Source organism: Amaranthus tricolor, chromosome 4, assembly GCF_026212465.1.
Source record: "Amaranthus tricolor cultivar Red isolate AtriRed21 chromosome 4, ASM2621246v1, whole genome shotgun sequence".
NCBI lineage: Eukaryota > Viridiplantae > Streptophyta > Magnoliopsida > Caryophyllales > Amaranthaceae > Amaranthus > Amaranthus tricolor.
In genome coordinates this window covers 1582501-1598698 of record NC_080050.1, presented here as the reverse complement: position 1 = coordinate 1598698, position 16198 = coordinate 1582501, and the positions used below count along the sequence as shown (strand labels likewise).

The 16198-nt window shown below is 32.1% G+C and overlaps 1 protein-coding gene across 7 annotated transcripts in view; it reads left to right on the top strand.

Annotated features, from left to right (window-relative positions):
• Window positions 1-12983: 12983 nt before the first annotated feature.
• The window catches only part of LOC130811049 (protein RDM1), a 3621-nt gene continuing 406 nt past the window's right edge, over window positions 12984-16198 (top strand). Inside the window, exons 1-5 of one of the 7 annotated variants that reach the window (XM_057677204.1) lie at window positions 13005-13113; window positions 13241-13337; window positions 15335-15390; window positions 15513-15709; window positions 15992-16198. The exon at window positions 15992-16198 is cut by the window's right edge and continues 406 nt beyond it. In XM_057677204.1, the coding sequence (XP_057533187.1) occupies window positions 15556-15709; window positions 15992-16198 (361 nt within the window). In that variant the 5' untranslated portion in view covers window positions 13005-13113; window positions 13241-13337; window positions 15335-15390; window positions 15513-15555. The other 6 variants (XM_057677202.1, XM_057677205.1, XM_057677201.1 and 3 more) reach the window with 6 other exon arrangements.

Here is a 16198-nt window from a genome sequence, read left to right as displayed (position 1 = left end):
AAATTTGACTGATTTGTATTTTTTACACTTACCATATTTACAAATTTATATTTTTGGAAAAACTCATATATTAATGGATGCAATAAATCACAATTATTTCACTTACACAGTTGTATATATAAATGCACTGTTTAAAAAATTATAATGGAAAATATAGGACATACTACGTAGAACATTATATATCGTCTGATAAAATTCTGGAATTACACTGCGTAAAAAATTAACTACTGAAATAAATTAATTGGAATTACATAATTTTAGAAAATTATACTACAAAATTACACCTTGTATAAAATTATACAACAACTTAGGAAATATTTAAAGTACATAATAGCCCATTTTTCCATCAATTGTTATTTAAAACTAAAATGATATAAAGTTCAATTAATTGATCATTAAAATCAGTCATTTATATTGTTAGAATAACATAATATAATTATAATTTTAAATTTTAGGAAAAATATAGAGTATGATTTGCAATCTAAAATTTCATTAAAATATTAACGTTTTTGAAAATTTGTGCATTATCCCAGTATATATCTACAATGTCCTCATATTTGTAATAGTATTACCATTATCATACCAAATTAATGATAACATTTTTAAATGATAAACAAAATGATTAGTCAATAATTAATTAAATAAAAAAATTCACTCTAAATTGATTACCTGTTCTTAATTACTCATAACTTCTGAGGTGGGGCCAGTGATAAGGACGTGTTTTTATTGAAAGCAACTCTTACGTACGGATGACGTAAATGAAACGTCAACCTTGTTTTTCAAAAAGAACAATCAATAATTCGACTATTTTTTTTTAACTTTTTCAATTATACATATTGTACTACTACTACTTTGCACGTTCAAGTCTACTTAGTAGTCCTCCATCCATTTACGAACGTTTATATCATACTTCCTCGTTCTGAAAATATTTGCTATATTGATTTTGAATGTTGCGGTTAATATGTAGGTAAAAATATCGTTAAGTGGAATCGTGTTTGAATCGTCTAATCGCTTATTTTCATAATATCAACTTTTTATAATTTTTAGATTTGTATAATTCGACATATAAATAAACAAAATACAATATTAGATTGCGTAAAAAGTCAAATGTAGAAAGTATAATGAAATAGAGAAAGTAAAACTCAAAAAAAAAGTTATAATTTTAAGTTATATTTCCTCTGTTTCAAATTACTAGCAATTGAAAATTATGTACTATTCATCTATTACTCTCAATAGAAATATCAAATTTTTATAATTTTTTATTATTTATAATTAGAAATATCAAAGATTCAATTAGTGTATTAAATTGCGTGAAAAAACAAATATTTCTAGTAATTTGAAACGGAGGAAGTATATAGTGCAAAGTTGTTAAGATTTCTACATTCTATTGTGCATAAGAAGGATCTACGTGGAGCTACTTTGGTTTGGCATCGTAGAAGATTCAAGGTTGAAGCACAAACATCAGTTTATTACTTAGCATACAACACTACAACTACGGAGGACATCAGTGTGCATCAGCAGCCTTCAATCTGTGTCTTTTTGGTCTAGATCTGTGCATTCTCTTATTTAAGGCTAAGATTAGTTTCAATTTAGGGTCTAGACTTAATCTTGTTATTTATAGGATTAGTTAGCTGCAGTAGTTAGTTATAACTAACTTGTGAGATATTGTAACAACCTCTGTTCTTGTTGTAATAGAATAGTATACAAAGGGTTCATACCCACCTTGTAATATCAGATATTAATAATCAATCACCACATTTCTTTGAATCATAGTTAATCTGATTTTCTAACATGGTACCAGAGCAAGCATTACCTTGATACACACGCTTCCTTTCAAGATCAGAAAACAATAGTGCATAGTTGCCATTCTTGAACCCTCCTCTGTCTTTTCTTGCAATTTTCTGACCATAACAATGGTAAACCGAACTGAAAAGCAGCAGAATACAGAACATACAGACCATACTATGAACCCATCTAGTCTGTACTATCTTCAACCAACTGATACGGGTCTCAAGATAGTGCTAAATGTGTTCTCCGGAACAGGCTATAAAGGATGGAAGAGGGTTGTCACGATTGCATTATCCGAGAAGAACAAATTAGGATTTGTTAATGGCACTATAAAGAGAGCCATTCACAACCAAGAACTTGCAAAGGCATGAGATAGGGTGAACGATGTTATCATAGGACGGCTATTGAATGCAGTTGATGAAAAAAATTCCAAGACTATTTTATAGTTGAACACGGCCAATGAAGTATGGGAAGAACTCGAACAAAGGTTTTGATCAATCATCAAGTGCTCAATTTTTTACAATACAAGAAGCACTTAGTAAAACCTTCCAAACCCAAGATATGAGCATTGAGGACTACTTCACCAAGATCAAGGGTCTAGGGGATGAAATGGATGCCCTAGATCCCATTGCAACTTGTACATGTACGGATTGTGAATGTCAACTTGGGCAAAAGACCCTTAAGAGCCAACAAAGGAGTAGGATCATTCAATTCCTTATAAAGTTGGATCCTAAATACAAGCAAACTAGGAGTAGCTTGATCATGATGAAAGAACTGCCTACATTATCCGAAGTGTATGGGATCTTGATTCAAGAACAAGTCCACCAAGATATTGGTAAACATGATGAAGTACAAGAATTTACTATGGCTCATAAGGCTGAAAAAAAAGATATCATGAGTCAAATGCTAAAGGATCTGGAAACAAGAGACAACTACTATATTGTGACCATTGCAAGATTCAAGGGCACTCTATAGATAAATGTTAGAAGGTACACGGTTAACCACCAAAATTCAAGAAGAATACATGGAAGAAAGGGGAGGAATATGCTAGCAAAGCAAACACAAGTATCAATGAAGTGGAGGATCAAGGGAACAAAAGAATTGAAATAAAATTGACACAAGAACAATACTTTAGGCTTATGGCTATTTTGAACAGCAAGGGATCAGTAATTTCTGATGTGCAAGAAGTCTCGCACACATCTAACTCCGCATAGCTTACAGGTATGAATAATTCCTACCAAAATTGCTTTAATTGGATCATAGACTCGGGGGCAACCGACCACATGTGTTGTGAATCAAGATTATTTGATAACATGAAGCCTTTAAATTTTAAGCAACATGTGGTTATTGTCCCTGATGGAAGGAAAATTATAGTTAAGCCTAGTGGGGATTTAACCTTGAATAATGGCATTTGCTTCAAAGAAGTTTTGTATGTCCCTAAGTTCATTTATAATCTGATCTCTGTAACCAAACTAGCCACTGATCTTAATTGCAACATATCCTTCAATGCTAATGAATGTTTTGTGTAGGAGAAATTGAAGAAGCATTTGCTTCTTGATAGTAGCACAAAAAGGTTGTACTACCTGCTTTTAAAACAACCATTTACTGTCAAACATAATCTCAATATAGGTTTCGTCAGTAAGGGCATAAAAGATGCTAGACTATGGAATTTGAGGCTTGGACACTTACCATTCAACAACTTAATGTACATTCTGCCAGATCTCGATACACAGACAACTGAGGGTGAATTTCTATGCACTATTTGTACATTGGCAAAACAAGCTAGAATATCATTCAATAAAAGTCTTATAAGAACTGTTAAGGCTTTTCTTTTAGTACATGTAGATATTTGGGAAGCTTTACGAGCTCCAACAAGAACAAAATGTACAATGTTCATCACTATTGTGGATGACTTTACTAGATACACTTGGATATTTCTCATTAAGAAAAAATTTGATTTTCTGTCTTGTTTCAAAAGCTTCTATTCATATGTTGAAACACATATCAAGACAATGAGAATGGATAACGCTAATGAATTATCACAAGGAGAAACCTTGTGTTTTTACAATGAGAAAGGCATATAACTTCAATCTAGTTGTACTAACACACCATAACAAAACGGGGTGGTTGAAAGAAAACACAGGCAGTTACTTAAAGTGTCAAGAGCACTCTTCTTCCAATCAAAGTTCCCCATTGGATTTTGGGGATATTGTGTTGAGAATGCTGTTCATACAATTAATAAGATGCCACTAAGCATCCTAAACAATACTACACCTTATGAAAGGTTGTACAAAGAAAAACCATCATACAACATGATGAGAACTTTTGGGTGCTTGTGCTATGCATCTACACTAGACAAAGAAAGAACAAAATTCGAGCCAAGAGCTCAACCAAGTGTGTTCATAGGATACTCCCAAAAGCAAAAAGCTTACAAGCTCTATTGTCTTGAAACAAAGAAAGTTTACACATCAAGGAATGTGAAGTTTCATGAAAACATTTTCCCTTTTCACCACTCTACAACAAATAATGAGTGTTTGAAATAATTTTTTCTTCCAAAATATGGGAATAAAATCACAAAGGATGCATCATCAAACAATAACTATCTCAATCAAAACAATGTGACAATTCCACAAATTCAAAGAAGAACAACAAGGGAAATAAAGACACCAAAATACTTGCAAGATTATGCTTGCATAAGCCAAATGCAATCTTGGTGTAACATTGTTCAAAAAGAAAATTTATCTAAACTACAATTAAAGGTTATGTTGTCTCAAGAAAACTTTATGGAACCATACTCATAACTAGAGGCAAGTCAAAACCCTAATTGGGTCAAAGCAATGGACAATGAGATTAATGCCTTGAAGAAAAACAAAACTTGGGAAATTGTCACTCTTCCTAAAGGAAAAAAGCCATTGGATGTAATTGGGTTTGTAAAATAAAAGTAAAGTCTGATGGAACTTTTGAAAGATATAAAGCTAGACTGGTTGCAAAAGGGTATAATCAAAAACATGGGATTGATTATGAAAAAATCTTTTCACCAATTATAAAAATGGCCACTATCAGATGTATTTTGGCCATTGCAGCCATCTCAAAATGGAAGGTACATCAACTTGATATCAATAATGCTTTCCGCCATAGTGATTTGCATGAAGAAGTATACATAAGAGTACCAGAAGGATTAGCACATAAACCCAATCAAGTATGTCTCTTTAAAGAAATTCCTATATGATCTTAAACAAGCATCCAGGCAATGGCACATCAAACTTCTTAATGAACTCAAATCTTTAGGGTATGATCAATCAAAAAATGACTATTCTCTTTTTCTCAAGAAACAAAACAACCAAATTACCATTATCGTCGTCTATGTTGATGATATTATCATAACAAGAGATGACACTATTGAAATTCATTCTTTGAAACAGCATTTAGATGAAGCATTCACCTTAAAAGATCTAGCTGATCTTCACTATTTTCTTGGAATTGAAGTCAGTCATCAAGATGATGGCATGACTCTTACTCAACATAAGTTTACGAAAGAATTACTTTTAGCCAGTGGCATTAAAGAATTCAAACAAGTAGTGACTCCTTTCTCTCAATACTAAGCTATCTGCTCATGATGGAGTCTTGATAGAAGATCCTGCCCTTTATTGGAGTTTAGTGGGAAAATTAAATTTCTTGACTAACACAAGACCTGATTTAACATACGCAGTACAAATTCTTAGCCAATTCATGCAAAATCCAAAATCTTCTCATTGGAAAGCTTTACTCCACATTTTAAACTACGTGTTTACAACTTGTGGACAAGGTATTAAGCTAAAGGGACAAGACAAACTTATATTACAAGCATACTCTGATTCAGATTGGGGTTCTTGCGTAGACACAAGAAAATCTATCACAAGTTATGTTATGATGTTGGGGAGTTCTCCCATTAGCTGGAAAAGAAAAAAGCAACAAACCGTATCTCGATCAAATTTCGAGACAGAATATAGTGCTATGGCTAGTGCAGCCTCTGAAGTCACATGGCTTCTAAGGTTACTTGAAGAGCTCAATGTTTCTATTCAAAAGCCTATAACTTTATTTTGTGAAAATCAATCGGCTATTTTCGTAGAAAAAAAATCCAGTGTTTCACGAACGAACTAAACACATTGAAATCGATTATCACTTTATTAGAGATAAAGTTTTAGAGGGATTATTACATCTTTCATATTTGCCAACAAAGAAACAGCTTGCAGATCTCTTTACAAAAATTCTTTCTTCTGAACATTTTAAGGAACTTCTTAGCAAACTAGGTTTGCAAACCCCTAGTTTGAGGGGGATGTTAAGATTTCTACATTCCATTGTGCATAAGAAGGATCTTTCATATTCAAGGTTGAAGCTACTCAACATACAACACTACAACTAAGGAGGACAACAGTGTGCATCAGCAGCCTTCAATTTGTGTCTTTTTGGTCTTGATCCGTGCATTCTCTTATCTAAGGCTAAGATTAGTTTCAATCTAGGGTGTAGATTTAATCTAATTATTGATAGGATTAGTTAGCCGCAGTAGTCAGTTGTAACTAACTTGTGAGACATTGTAACAACCTCTGTCCTTGTTGTAATAGAGTAGTATATAAAGGGTTCATACCCACCTTGTAATATCAGATTTTAATAATCAATAACACCACATTTCTTTGCATCATAGTTTAATCTGATTTTTCTGATTTTCTAACGAAAGTGCAAACTCAAAATGAGTCCGTTTACAAGATTTTGTGGACTACGATAGACTCAATTATCAAGTTTCAACATGGAGCCTTTAAGATCAAATAAAAATATATTGAACAATTAAAACCTTTAAGATATTCATAAGTTTAACAATGAATTTTATATGGATTAAATTTCATTGATTAGTAATAATTTATTTTCTGTAAATTATTTATTTTCTTATAATTCACAGGAAATAATTGTTATTAATATTTTTAAACAAAAAATCCATCACAAATATATATATATATATATATATATATATATATATATATATATATATATATATATATATATATATATATATATATATATATATATATATATATATGAAACTTATTCTACTTAATACATAAAATGAAATTTATATTTTTTATGTTTAGGGCTCAAGGTGCATACCTGTTTACCCAATCCCAAGTATAACCCTTACTTTAAGGGACACTTATTTTGCAAAATGTTATTTTATCCATTAATCTTTCTAGAATTTTTACGATTTGTTTGCTAATTACTTCCTTAGTTCATGGGTTTAGACTATGTTTTTAATAGGTACCTTAGGATTAGAGTGTTAGGTAATTGGCTATTTATTATTAATTGTTGACCGATTTAATTACCTTGTTAGTTAATCGCAAAGGAGATGTTAATTAAAAATTTTTGTTAATTGTTAGTGGCCAGTTGATTATTTGGAAAAAAAAGAAGTTGATCTAACTAAATAACCAAAAGCTAGTGAAAAAGCTACATAAACTAATTTTTTATTTTGGCTTAAAATACAGTGTTTAGATATGTTAAAATCATTTACGTAACTTAATTTTTTTTTTTTTTGAACATCTAACAAATCATAAGATAAAAGTCAATCATAAAGTCATTTGTCAAACACTTATGGTAGTTTACTTGCTTTATCATTGTATGATTAAATTTTTTCACAAATGAAAAATAAATTGAATTAAATTTTTATATTATAGAGAGGAATTTGTACAATGAATTCAATTTGGATGGTTAAAATGGATAAGAGCCACTAGGGTGTTGTGTGATAGAAATTCACCATCGTATCAAAAGATAAACATTACCTAGTCGCAATCTGATCTGTCTTAACTTGTTGTGTTGCAAAGAGTGTTGACTAGTTACACATGAGCATAAGATGGAAGTAGCACATCAGATGCGCATGTTAAGGTTAATGTATGAGCGAAAGGCTTTGGTTTGCACCTACTTTTACAAAGGTGTGTAAAAGTAGATTGGGATGATTTAGGCACGTGCAAAGGAAAACCATTGACACACACTTGTGAGAAGTGTGAAAAACATTATAATTTATGCGAAGAGAATTCGTGTTAGGCCTAATAAAATGTGGGAGGATGACATGAGTGAGTTACAACTCTCTATGAATTTGATTAGGGATAGAACTAGTTGAAGATGTTATATTCATATCCTTGACCATTAGTTATCGTTTCCATGGTTCTTGTCGTTATTTATTCATTTATTCATCTTTCTTTGGTGGATGTTTTTGATTAATCTTGAAATTTATCTTATCTTGTCTTATGTTGTTTTGCTATTGGTGATATTGTTATTGGTTTTATTTTTAAGTCTCTTTCGAGTCTTGGATCTCTAAGGTTACAATCGTTTTTGCTAAGAATATGGTTTGTTGTCAACCTATCCTTACCAGACGTTGAACATAACGTCTATCTAAGCAGAATATACTAGATATGATGATGATGACTAGCTAGGTAAGGTAAAAACCTATCTAAATTGATTTTTACCGAGCAAATTAGATTTTATTTTTGTTTCATTAATACTTGTTTTTACTGATTTTGTATTTTTTTCATCTTTTTAATCATTTATTTTCATTGATTAAAACTATTTAACTAATATTAACTGAAATTAATTAGTTTTTACAAAATGAAATTTATAAATATCTAATCAATATAATTGGTGAATAAAAAATTCTTTAATCTCAAAAGTTTTTTCTCAAAAAACACTCACTTGAAAGGTAAGGGACGGAACAAGAATTTACAAAAAAAAAAAAAGGGGCCGGAACAAGAATTTACAAAAAGATAGGAGTAGTCTCGAATTCTTGTAGCTTCGCCCATGGTTAGATCCGGCTTTCCTCATGGACCATGGTAGTTATCTGGTCATAAATTGATTCCATTTTAGTACATTTGAATTTCACACTTCATATAGTCCGCACACATTTTTTTTAATATCATTCAACTGTTTAACCAATTAAAATATCAACTTTCAACAAACAACAACAAAGCAAAAAAGTTTTTTATGTCTTACTCATTTTACATTAATTGTTATTTTGGTTCGTCCAACTCATATTACATTGTTTCTATTTGTCGACAATTACCAACACTTTCTTTAATCTCATCATACATTTTAATTAACTTTTAATTTCACCCACATATTTTATTCTCTCTTTTCTTTTATTATTAATATCCACTTTTTTGTTAAATATAAAAATTTCTCTTTCTTCTGACCGGGGCATAGACTGTAATTGCAAAGGAATAATTTTTAATCAATAACTTAATTTGTAAAACATTATAAAAAGACAAAAAGAATAATAATTATAAAATAAACAACCAAAAAAGGTAAATTAAAATCACAAAACACTCACCCTATAAATTCTACCACATAAACAGTGATTTGTTAACTTTACAAATCACCATTATTTACTAAGACTTTCTAATTGCTAGAGCCGTCTTGAAAAATTTAAAAGTCTTATGCAAAACTTTTATTTTACGCCTTATTAAAATAAATATATTTATTTTATTAATAAACTTAATATATTTTTTTATTAATTTTTTCATATACAAAAGAAAAAGAGAATCCTATACAATCAATCACCTTACCCCCACCCAAAAACTGTTAATTGCAAAGCAGAGCAAACTAAAAAGACATGCAATTATGAAAGAAAAAGAGATGATAGAAGGACATTCATGAGTGACGTAATGATGATATAGAAATGACACACGTTTTTTTAGAGGGATTCTAGAAAATAATTGCAATGAATGTAGTTGAACTGTTTCTGATGCTTGAGCCCTCTTCCATGTGGCTGCTTAAATGCTTCCCTTCTCGTTGGGTCCTTCTCCGGACGTGTACGAGGGGCGAAACTACCGGTGGACTATTAACGTTGGGTACGAGTAACTCTTAAATTAAAAATATTTTTCAGATAAATAATATAGTATACGTTTTATTACATATGAAATTTTACAATCAGATGTTTTTGATTCGATTGTGACCTTACATTTTTTTTATATATTATTAAAATCAACGGGGTCTTTATATTCCATCATTGGGCATTCTTAGAAATGTCTTAAATGTCTTTCTGAAATTCCAAAACATCGTCCTTGTAGAGTCAGTTACAATCCATAATGTGACAACTTCTCATTGGCTTCAAGGCGGTGCATTAAATACTGCAAACAACCTTTGTCTCGTTAAGGAACTAACGCGTGGTGATATCACAAAAGGAACATTTTTCTCATTGGCTTAATTGGCTTTATGAAATTTGCCCAACAAATTATTTTAACTCTAGACGTATATGTCATCAAACTCACATAAGGTATAGGTTCCCGTGTTGTTAGAGCTGTCAAAATCCCGACAGCCAGGGTCGTCCCTAAGATTTGTGTGGTCTGGGGCAAAATATTAATCATGGGCCTTGATTACTTAATATACAATTATGTACGTTAACTATTAAATGTTAAAATGTCATGGGCCTTGATTACTAAATAGACCTCTCTTGCCCCCTAGCTACTAAATGTACTATTATAGTACTCTAACAATAATGAGTGACATTAATGACAACCCAAGACAGAGTTGACCCTTCGGTTGAGCCCTTCACTGAACGTGTAGGAGGGGCAAAACTCCAAGTGGACTATTAAGGTTGGTAACAATTCACTCTAAATATACTAATGTATTTAATGCTTTGCTGACTACTATTCATACAATTTTAGCTGTTGTTGTTGCTAAACAATGGGAATTGCACCAAATGAATGTACATAATGTTTTTCTCAATGGAGACAACCAGCTCGATGTTGGTTTTTAAAGCTGCCAAACTCACTTCGCACTTATGGATTTGTCCAATCGTACTCTGGTTACTCATTATTTACCTATTAGAAAAGTATCGTTCAACTTAATATACTAGTGTATGTGGATGATTTGATCATTTTTGGGAATGATATTGTTGCCTTATCTGCTTTCAATAAGTATTTGTGTTCTTGTTCTCATATGAAAGACCTTGGTGCACTTAAATATATTTGGGTATTGTGGTTGCTAGGAATTCTGAGGGTATTATCTTTGTCAACATAAATATATCATTGATATACTTATTAGGTCAAATAACCTTGGCGCTAAACTGGATAGTTCTCCTATGGAGTAGAATCACCAGTTGGCTCATTTTACAAATCCCCTTCTTGATAATGTTGAGCGATATTGAAGGTTAATTGAACAACTTATTTATTTAGCTTTTACTCGTCTTGATTTGGCTTTGTCTATTCATAATTTATCTTAGTTCTTACATGCTCTTCGGAAAGATCATTGGGATGCAGTACTCAAAAGGTTGTCCAGGACAAGGTATTTTACTACAGTCTAATTGTGATTTGACATTGAGTGGTTGGTGTGATTTTGATTGGGCTAGTTGCCCTCTTACTAGACATTCTCAATCTTGTTGACTAGTTTTCCTGGGACATTCTTCCAACTCTTGAAAGACTAAAAAACAAGTAAGAGTTTTCAGGTCTTCAGTTGAGATTGAATATCGTTTAATGGCTGCAATTACTTGCGAACTGTAGTAGTTGAAAGACTTGTTGCTGAGTTTGGTGTTGCAATATTTTGAAGTGATGCAACTTTATTGTGATAGTCAGTCAACATTGTTCTTTATTCAAAATTCTGTTTTTCATGAATGTAACAAACACATTGAAGTTTATTATTATTATTTGTATGATGCTATTTAAGATGGTACGATTAATCCTTTTCGTATTTCCACAACTACATAATTGACAGATATCTTCGCCCAAGGCTTAAACCACAATCAATTTTTGTTTCTTCTCTGCAAGGTAACCATTTATATCTACATGGGCGTTGGGATTACTATTATTATTAATATAATATTGTAAGTTGTATGTTAGTCTTAGGTTTGGGCCCTTTTATTTGTTAGTGTGCTTTTAAGCCCAATAGCCCATCACTTGCTCAGTGTATATATTGCCTTTGCTTCCCTTTTGTAAATCGAAGGAATACATCAATATACAGAAAACTACTTTAACAAATTCACATAGTAAGGAAATAGAAGGTTAATTTTTTTTTTTTCTTCATAGTAAATTTTCCTCTAACCTTGAAGTTTATAAAATTAGAGTAAAAAATAATTACAAAATATTTGGGCAATTAGAAGTATGCGCTCGTCATGGTTAAGAGATATATCGAGGGTGTTTGATAATTAATTTTTTTTTATTGATTTTTTGGATTATTTTTGGTATTTTTATTGGTTAAATAATTAAAAAAAATATTTGCTAATTGACTTTTAACCTAACTAGCTTTAATGTTAAAATAACAACGCAATTTCTTAAAAGAGTTGGTCTTGTATTGAGACCATTTCTACTAGATTGATTTTATGGGTCCGTCTAATAGTGAGTCGGTTTCATATAAGACGAGTTGCAACAAAAAAACTACTCATTGTACGTTTTTACATTGATTTTTAGTCTATTTTTTTTTATTAAACAACAACCAAGATATTAGAGTAAAATATTAGGAGAATATTATTGTTATAAAGATAAAAAAAGGAATGATTTTTATCTTTTTGATACAATTACATATTAATATTATATTCTCTATCTTTCTTCTCCTTTTGTTGTTTTGAGGAAAATTTGTAATTAGCATAGATCGAAATTTGCCGAGGCTTAAATACCTTGAGGAAAGGGGAGCGAGCCTACAAACTATTTCATCATGAAGCCTAACATTCCACCTAGCAACTTGATGAGCAATCGTATTACCGTCTCTACTAACATGGGCCCATGGCTATACCAAAAAAAAATCGCTGTTGTTGTACTATGTTGTTTTAGCAAGGGGAAAAAAATTACCTAGAATTATCCATCTTTTTAATATTTCTCTTCAATAATCGTACCTGTTGAATAATCATAACTGATCAAACTTTAAACGGTATTTGCTTATAGTGAACCTGGTAATCAGATAACTTGTTATAACAAACTTTATTTTTTATGTATATTTTCAAAATTTTTCACTAATTCTGCATTAATTTTCGGTTTATTTTTTGATATATAGCATGTCATTCAGTAACCCGAGTTTACTCTAAGCAAATTAGCCTTAAAGTTGAATTATTCTTGGTTAATCAATAGGTGAGATTGATGTAGACCAATTATTAAAAAGTTAAATTATTCTAAATAATTTTTCCTTATTTTTATTAATTATATGATATATAATTTAATTTTTATCTTCCATTTAAATATTTACCCTGACATATTTTAGCAATGAAGAATTAGGTAAGAATACAATAATTATTCAAAAAAAAGGTAAGAATACAATAAGCGGCGGCGCATTTGTAAAAACTTCAAGGGAACCTCAAAGTCCACAACACCACCATTGACGACGGTAAGTTTTCTTAATCCTCCTCTCTTGTTTTTTCTTGTGCTCGTTTGTTAGGGATCTGGTTCCTTAGACTGCATCTTTTCTTCTTCTCAATGCCAATTTTGGAGGCTTGATATGGTTCTGATGTTAGGAATCGGAATGTTGCCGCCGGCGATCTGGTTCTCGTTTCCGTACCGTTCTGGTACGAACGTTCCTTTACGCCGTTCGGTGCAACGTTTTCCGTTCAGGTAACTAGTTTTTGATGCTTTTAGTGGATTGGAGCTATAGTGAAATCTGTCGTTTTCGTCGCAATTCTGGTAAATGTCTTGGAGATGCGGTAAAGATGGTGGGATATAGTAGTAATTTCTCTAAATATAGGTTGACACCTTGAGATATCCATTGAATCGGCCTGAAACCAAGTTTTTACTTCTTTATGATGTGAGTAGTATCGGTGTGATAGATTTGAAAATCTTCAAGAATCAGCCAATACGATACGATACAACCTTTTTTTTTTGGCTCTAAATTGGAGCTTACGAGTTGAGTGGAAAATGATTTTCAAAAAGAAATGTAATATCGTTGTCTATTTGTCAAGTTTATTTTGTGTGTTCTACCTTGAAAAGCTTTACCTTGCAGATAATTAAACAAAAATGACACCAATCATATTTTTTTATAAATGTCAGTTTTACATCTTGAAGTCTCCAATGCAACTGATTTTCTCATTTTTTGTTGATTTAGGAGAATTCCGTAATTGTTTTAAGTTTTGTGAACTTGAAAAGCCTTCTGTTTTTTGAATTATATGATGCTTTATAAGACCCATTGAGCACTAAATTGGCGTGCCTTCATCATCTTAATTCTTGGTTAGTTTTAAGCCTGTAAGGTTATCATTTAGCAAGAAAAGTAAAGGAGGAAATGGAGAAGCATGGATGTTTCCCTTATGTTACTCTTATTGTTGAGTTCTATTGTCGTGAGAGATTTTCAAATGCTGAAGAACTTTCAAATGATAAGCTTTTGAATATAGTGCGTTAAGGGTTGTTATGCTTACCTTTGGGAAATCTAGATAGATATATGTATCCTATGAATTCAAAGGGTGAAATGAAACAAAAATGGTGGCACTCTTTATGCTAGCCCCTATAGTGCATTTTTTTTTCCATTCTAGGTAACTTCAAAGGGTCTCAAATTAACTTTGGCTCATCTAGAAACGGACAAAGCAGAATGTTTCTGGTGGTGTCCTGACTCTTGACAAATCATACCATTGATCTCTTCTGCCTTACTCATTCGAATTTCAAACAAAGAGTACCCCTTTTGTGTTACTTAAGGATATAGAGGAGGACTCTCGCAGAAATAATTTGTATACTTGAATGCCATTGTTAAATGTGTATTTTGTGAAGTAGAAGCTAAGAGGCTTAAGTACTTGCTACATGACATGTTTATAGAAAAACAATTTGTAAATTGTTGACCTCTGCACATATTTATATTGCCTTCTGCTAGTAGACCAACTACGTAAGAAAGACACACTAGAGCATACTAGTTCTTTCTTCTCACCAATGATCTTAAAGAGAGTGGTTCTAAGGGATAACTTATTCAAGTTTTGATGAATAATTTGAGCCTAAAGATGTGGAAAAACTCAGCGAAATAATTAAGTTCAATGTTTGAGGCAAAAGCATCATTCATTTACTTTGATTTCTAGTGGTAGTTGCAATCATCACAGGCAAAATGCAATAACAGCATTCTTTGAGTTTCTTCCTGCTGTATGAATTTTGGTGTCTGATGATAGTTGAAATTTTAAGAAACGCAAAACATGATAGTGGCATTCTTTTAGTTTCTTTCTGCTCTATGTTAATTGTGACTTGAGTTTAGCAACCCAGATTCCAGATGCCAAAGTGTGCTGCACAGCAGAGGATTTAAGGTAGAATTTGGAAGAGATTTGTTGTGCCAAGTATAGAAATTAACGCTTTTTATTTAGCCTGACAAGTGACAAGTCTTTTGAAAGGGTTTTAAAATTATTTCTGTTGTTTTAAGTTTTCATTGTTGGTGCTGTTAACTAACTAAATTGACATCATAAATCTTATTTGTCAATTTGTCACAATGTAGATGCCTTTTTAAGAAATTCATAAAAATTTTACTTTGTTGATGGTGGAAGAGGGTTTTGTCACAGTGGCAATAACGTGGGGTATTTTGAGGTTTTCATGCTGCCTGCGGGGATGACTATTGGTTTAAATTTCTCTTTAATATGCTTTTCCAACAGGCATGTTGAGTTCGCTCCATTCTGCTCGTTATCCGTAAGAGGATCAGTCCAAAATAGTTGAGTAATTGGTCAAATCTACAATTTCAAGTTGTGTCTATCATTTTAGGAGAGTCAATTCTACCATGAATCCAATATCTGATTGAATGATTGACTACTGTGCATCTGCTGTTTGAAACAGATTTAACTAAGCAAGACTTCTGATACAATTCGGATATCCATCAATGTGGAATATGCCTATTCCTGGGAATGATCAGGTAGATCTCGTGTCATCGGATGATGATGCTACAGATATGGAAGCAGATGGAGGTCCCTTTGGTCAGAATCAAACCTCCAATGCTCTTAATAGTCAGCTTGCTGATGGAAATCCTTCTGAAGGTACTTGATATGCTTTTAACCTCTATTTATAGACAAATGCTTCTTGGTTGACCTACAGATCGATCCGCTGGCTCACACCATGTGCCATTATTAAACTTTTTATATTCATATCTAGTGACCCAAGCATGTTCCTTAATATTTGTTCTTTAGTGGCTCACATGTTTGCCTCTTCCTTCTCTGGCACTCCCGCTTCGTATTAATGTATGATCTATTATCCGACTTTGGCCTTGCAAGTATACATGATGCAGCGGCTGATGCGTAAATGTGCTTAACATGGTGCAGATGTCATTATCAGAAGGGCAAAAATATACCAGGATTACATGAAGAAGGTCTCGATTCCATGCCAACGTGGTTCGGTCATTCCATGTAATTCATGGATGGGTTTAGCCAAGTCAATCAAGGAGCTATATGGGCAACCATTGCACTACCTTACAAATATTCTCCTAAAACAGTGGGATCAAGCAAGATTTGAAACCGGGGAAGAGTTCC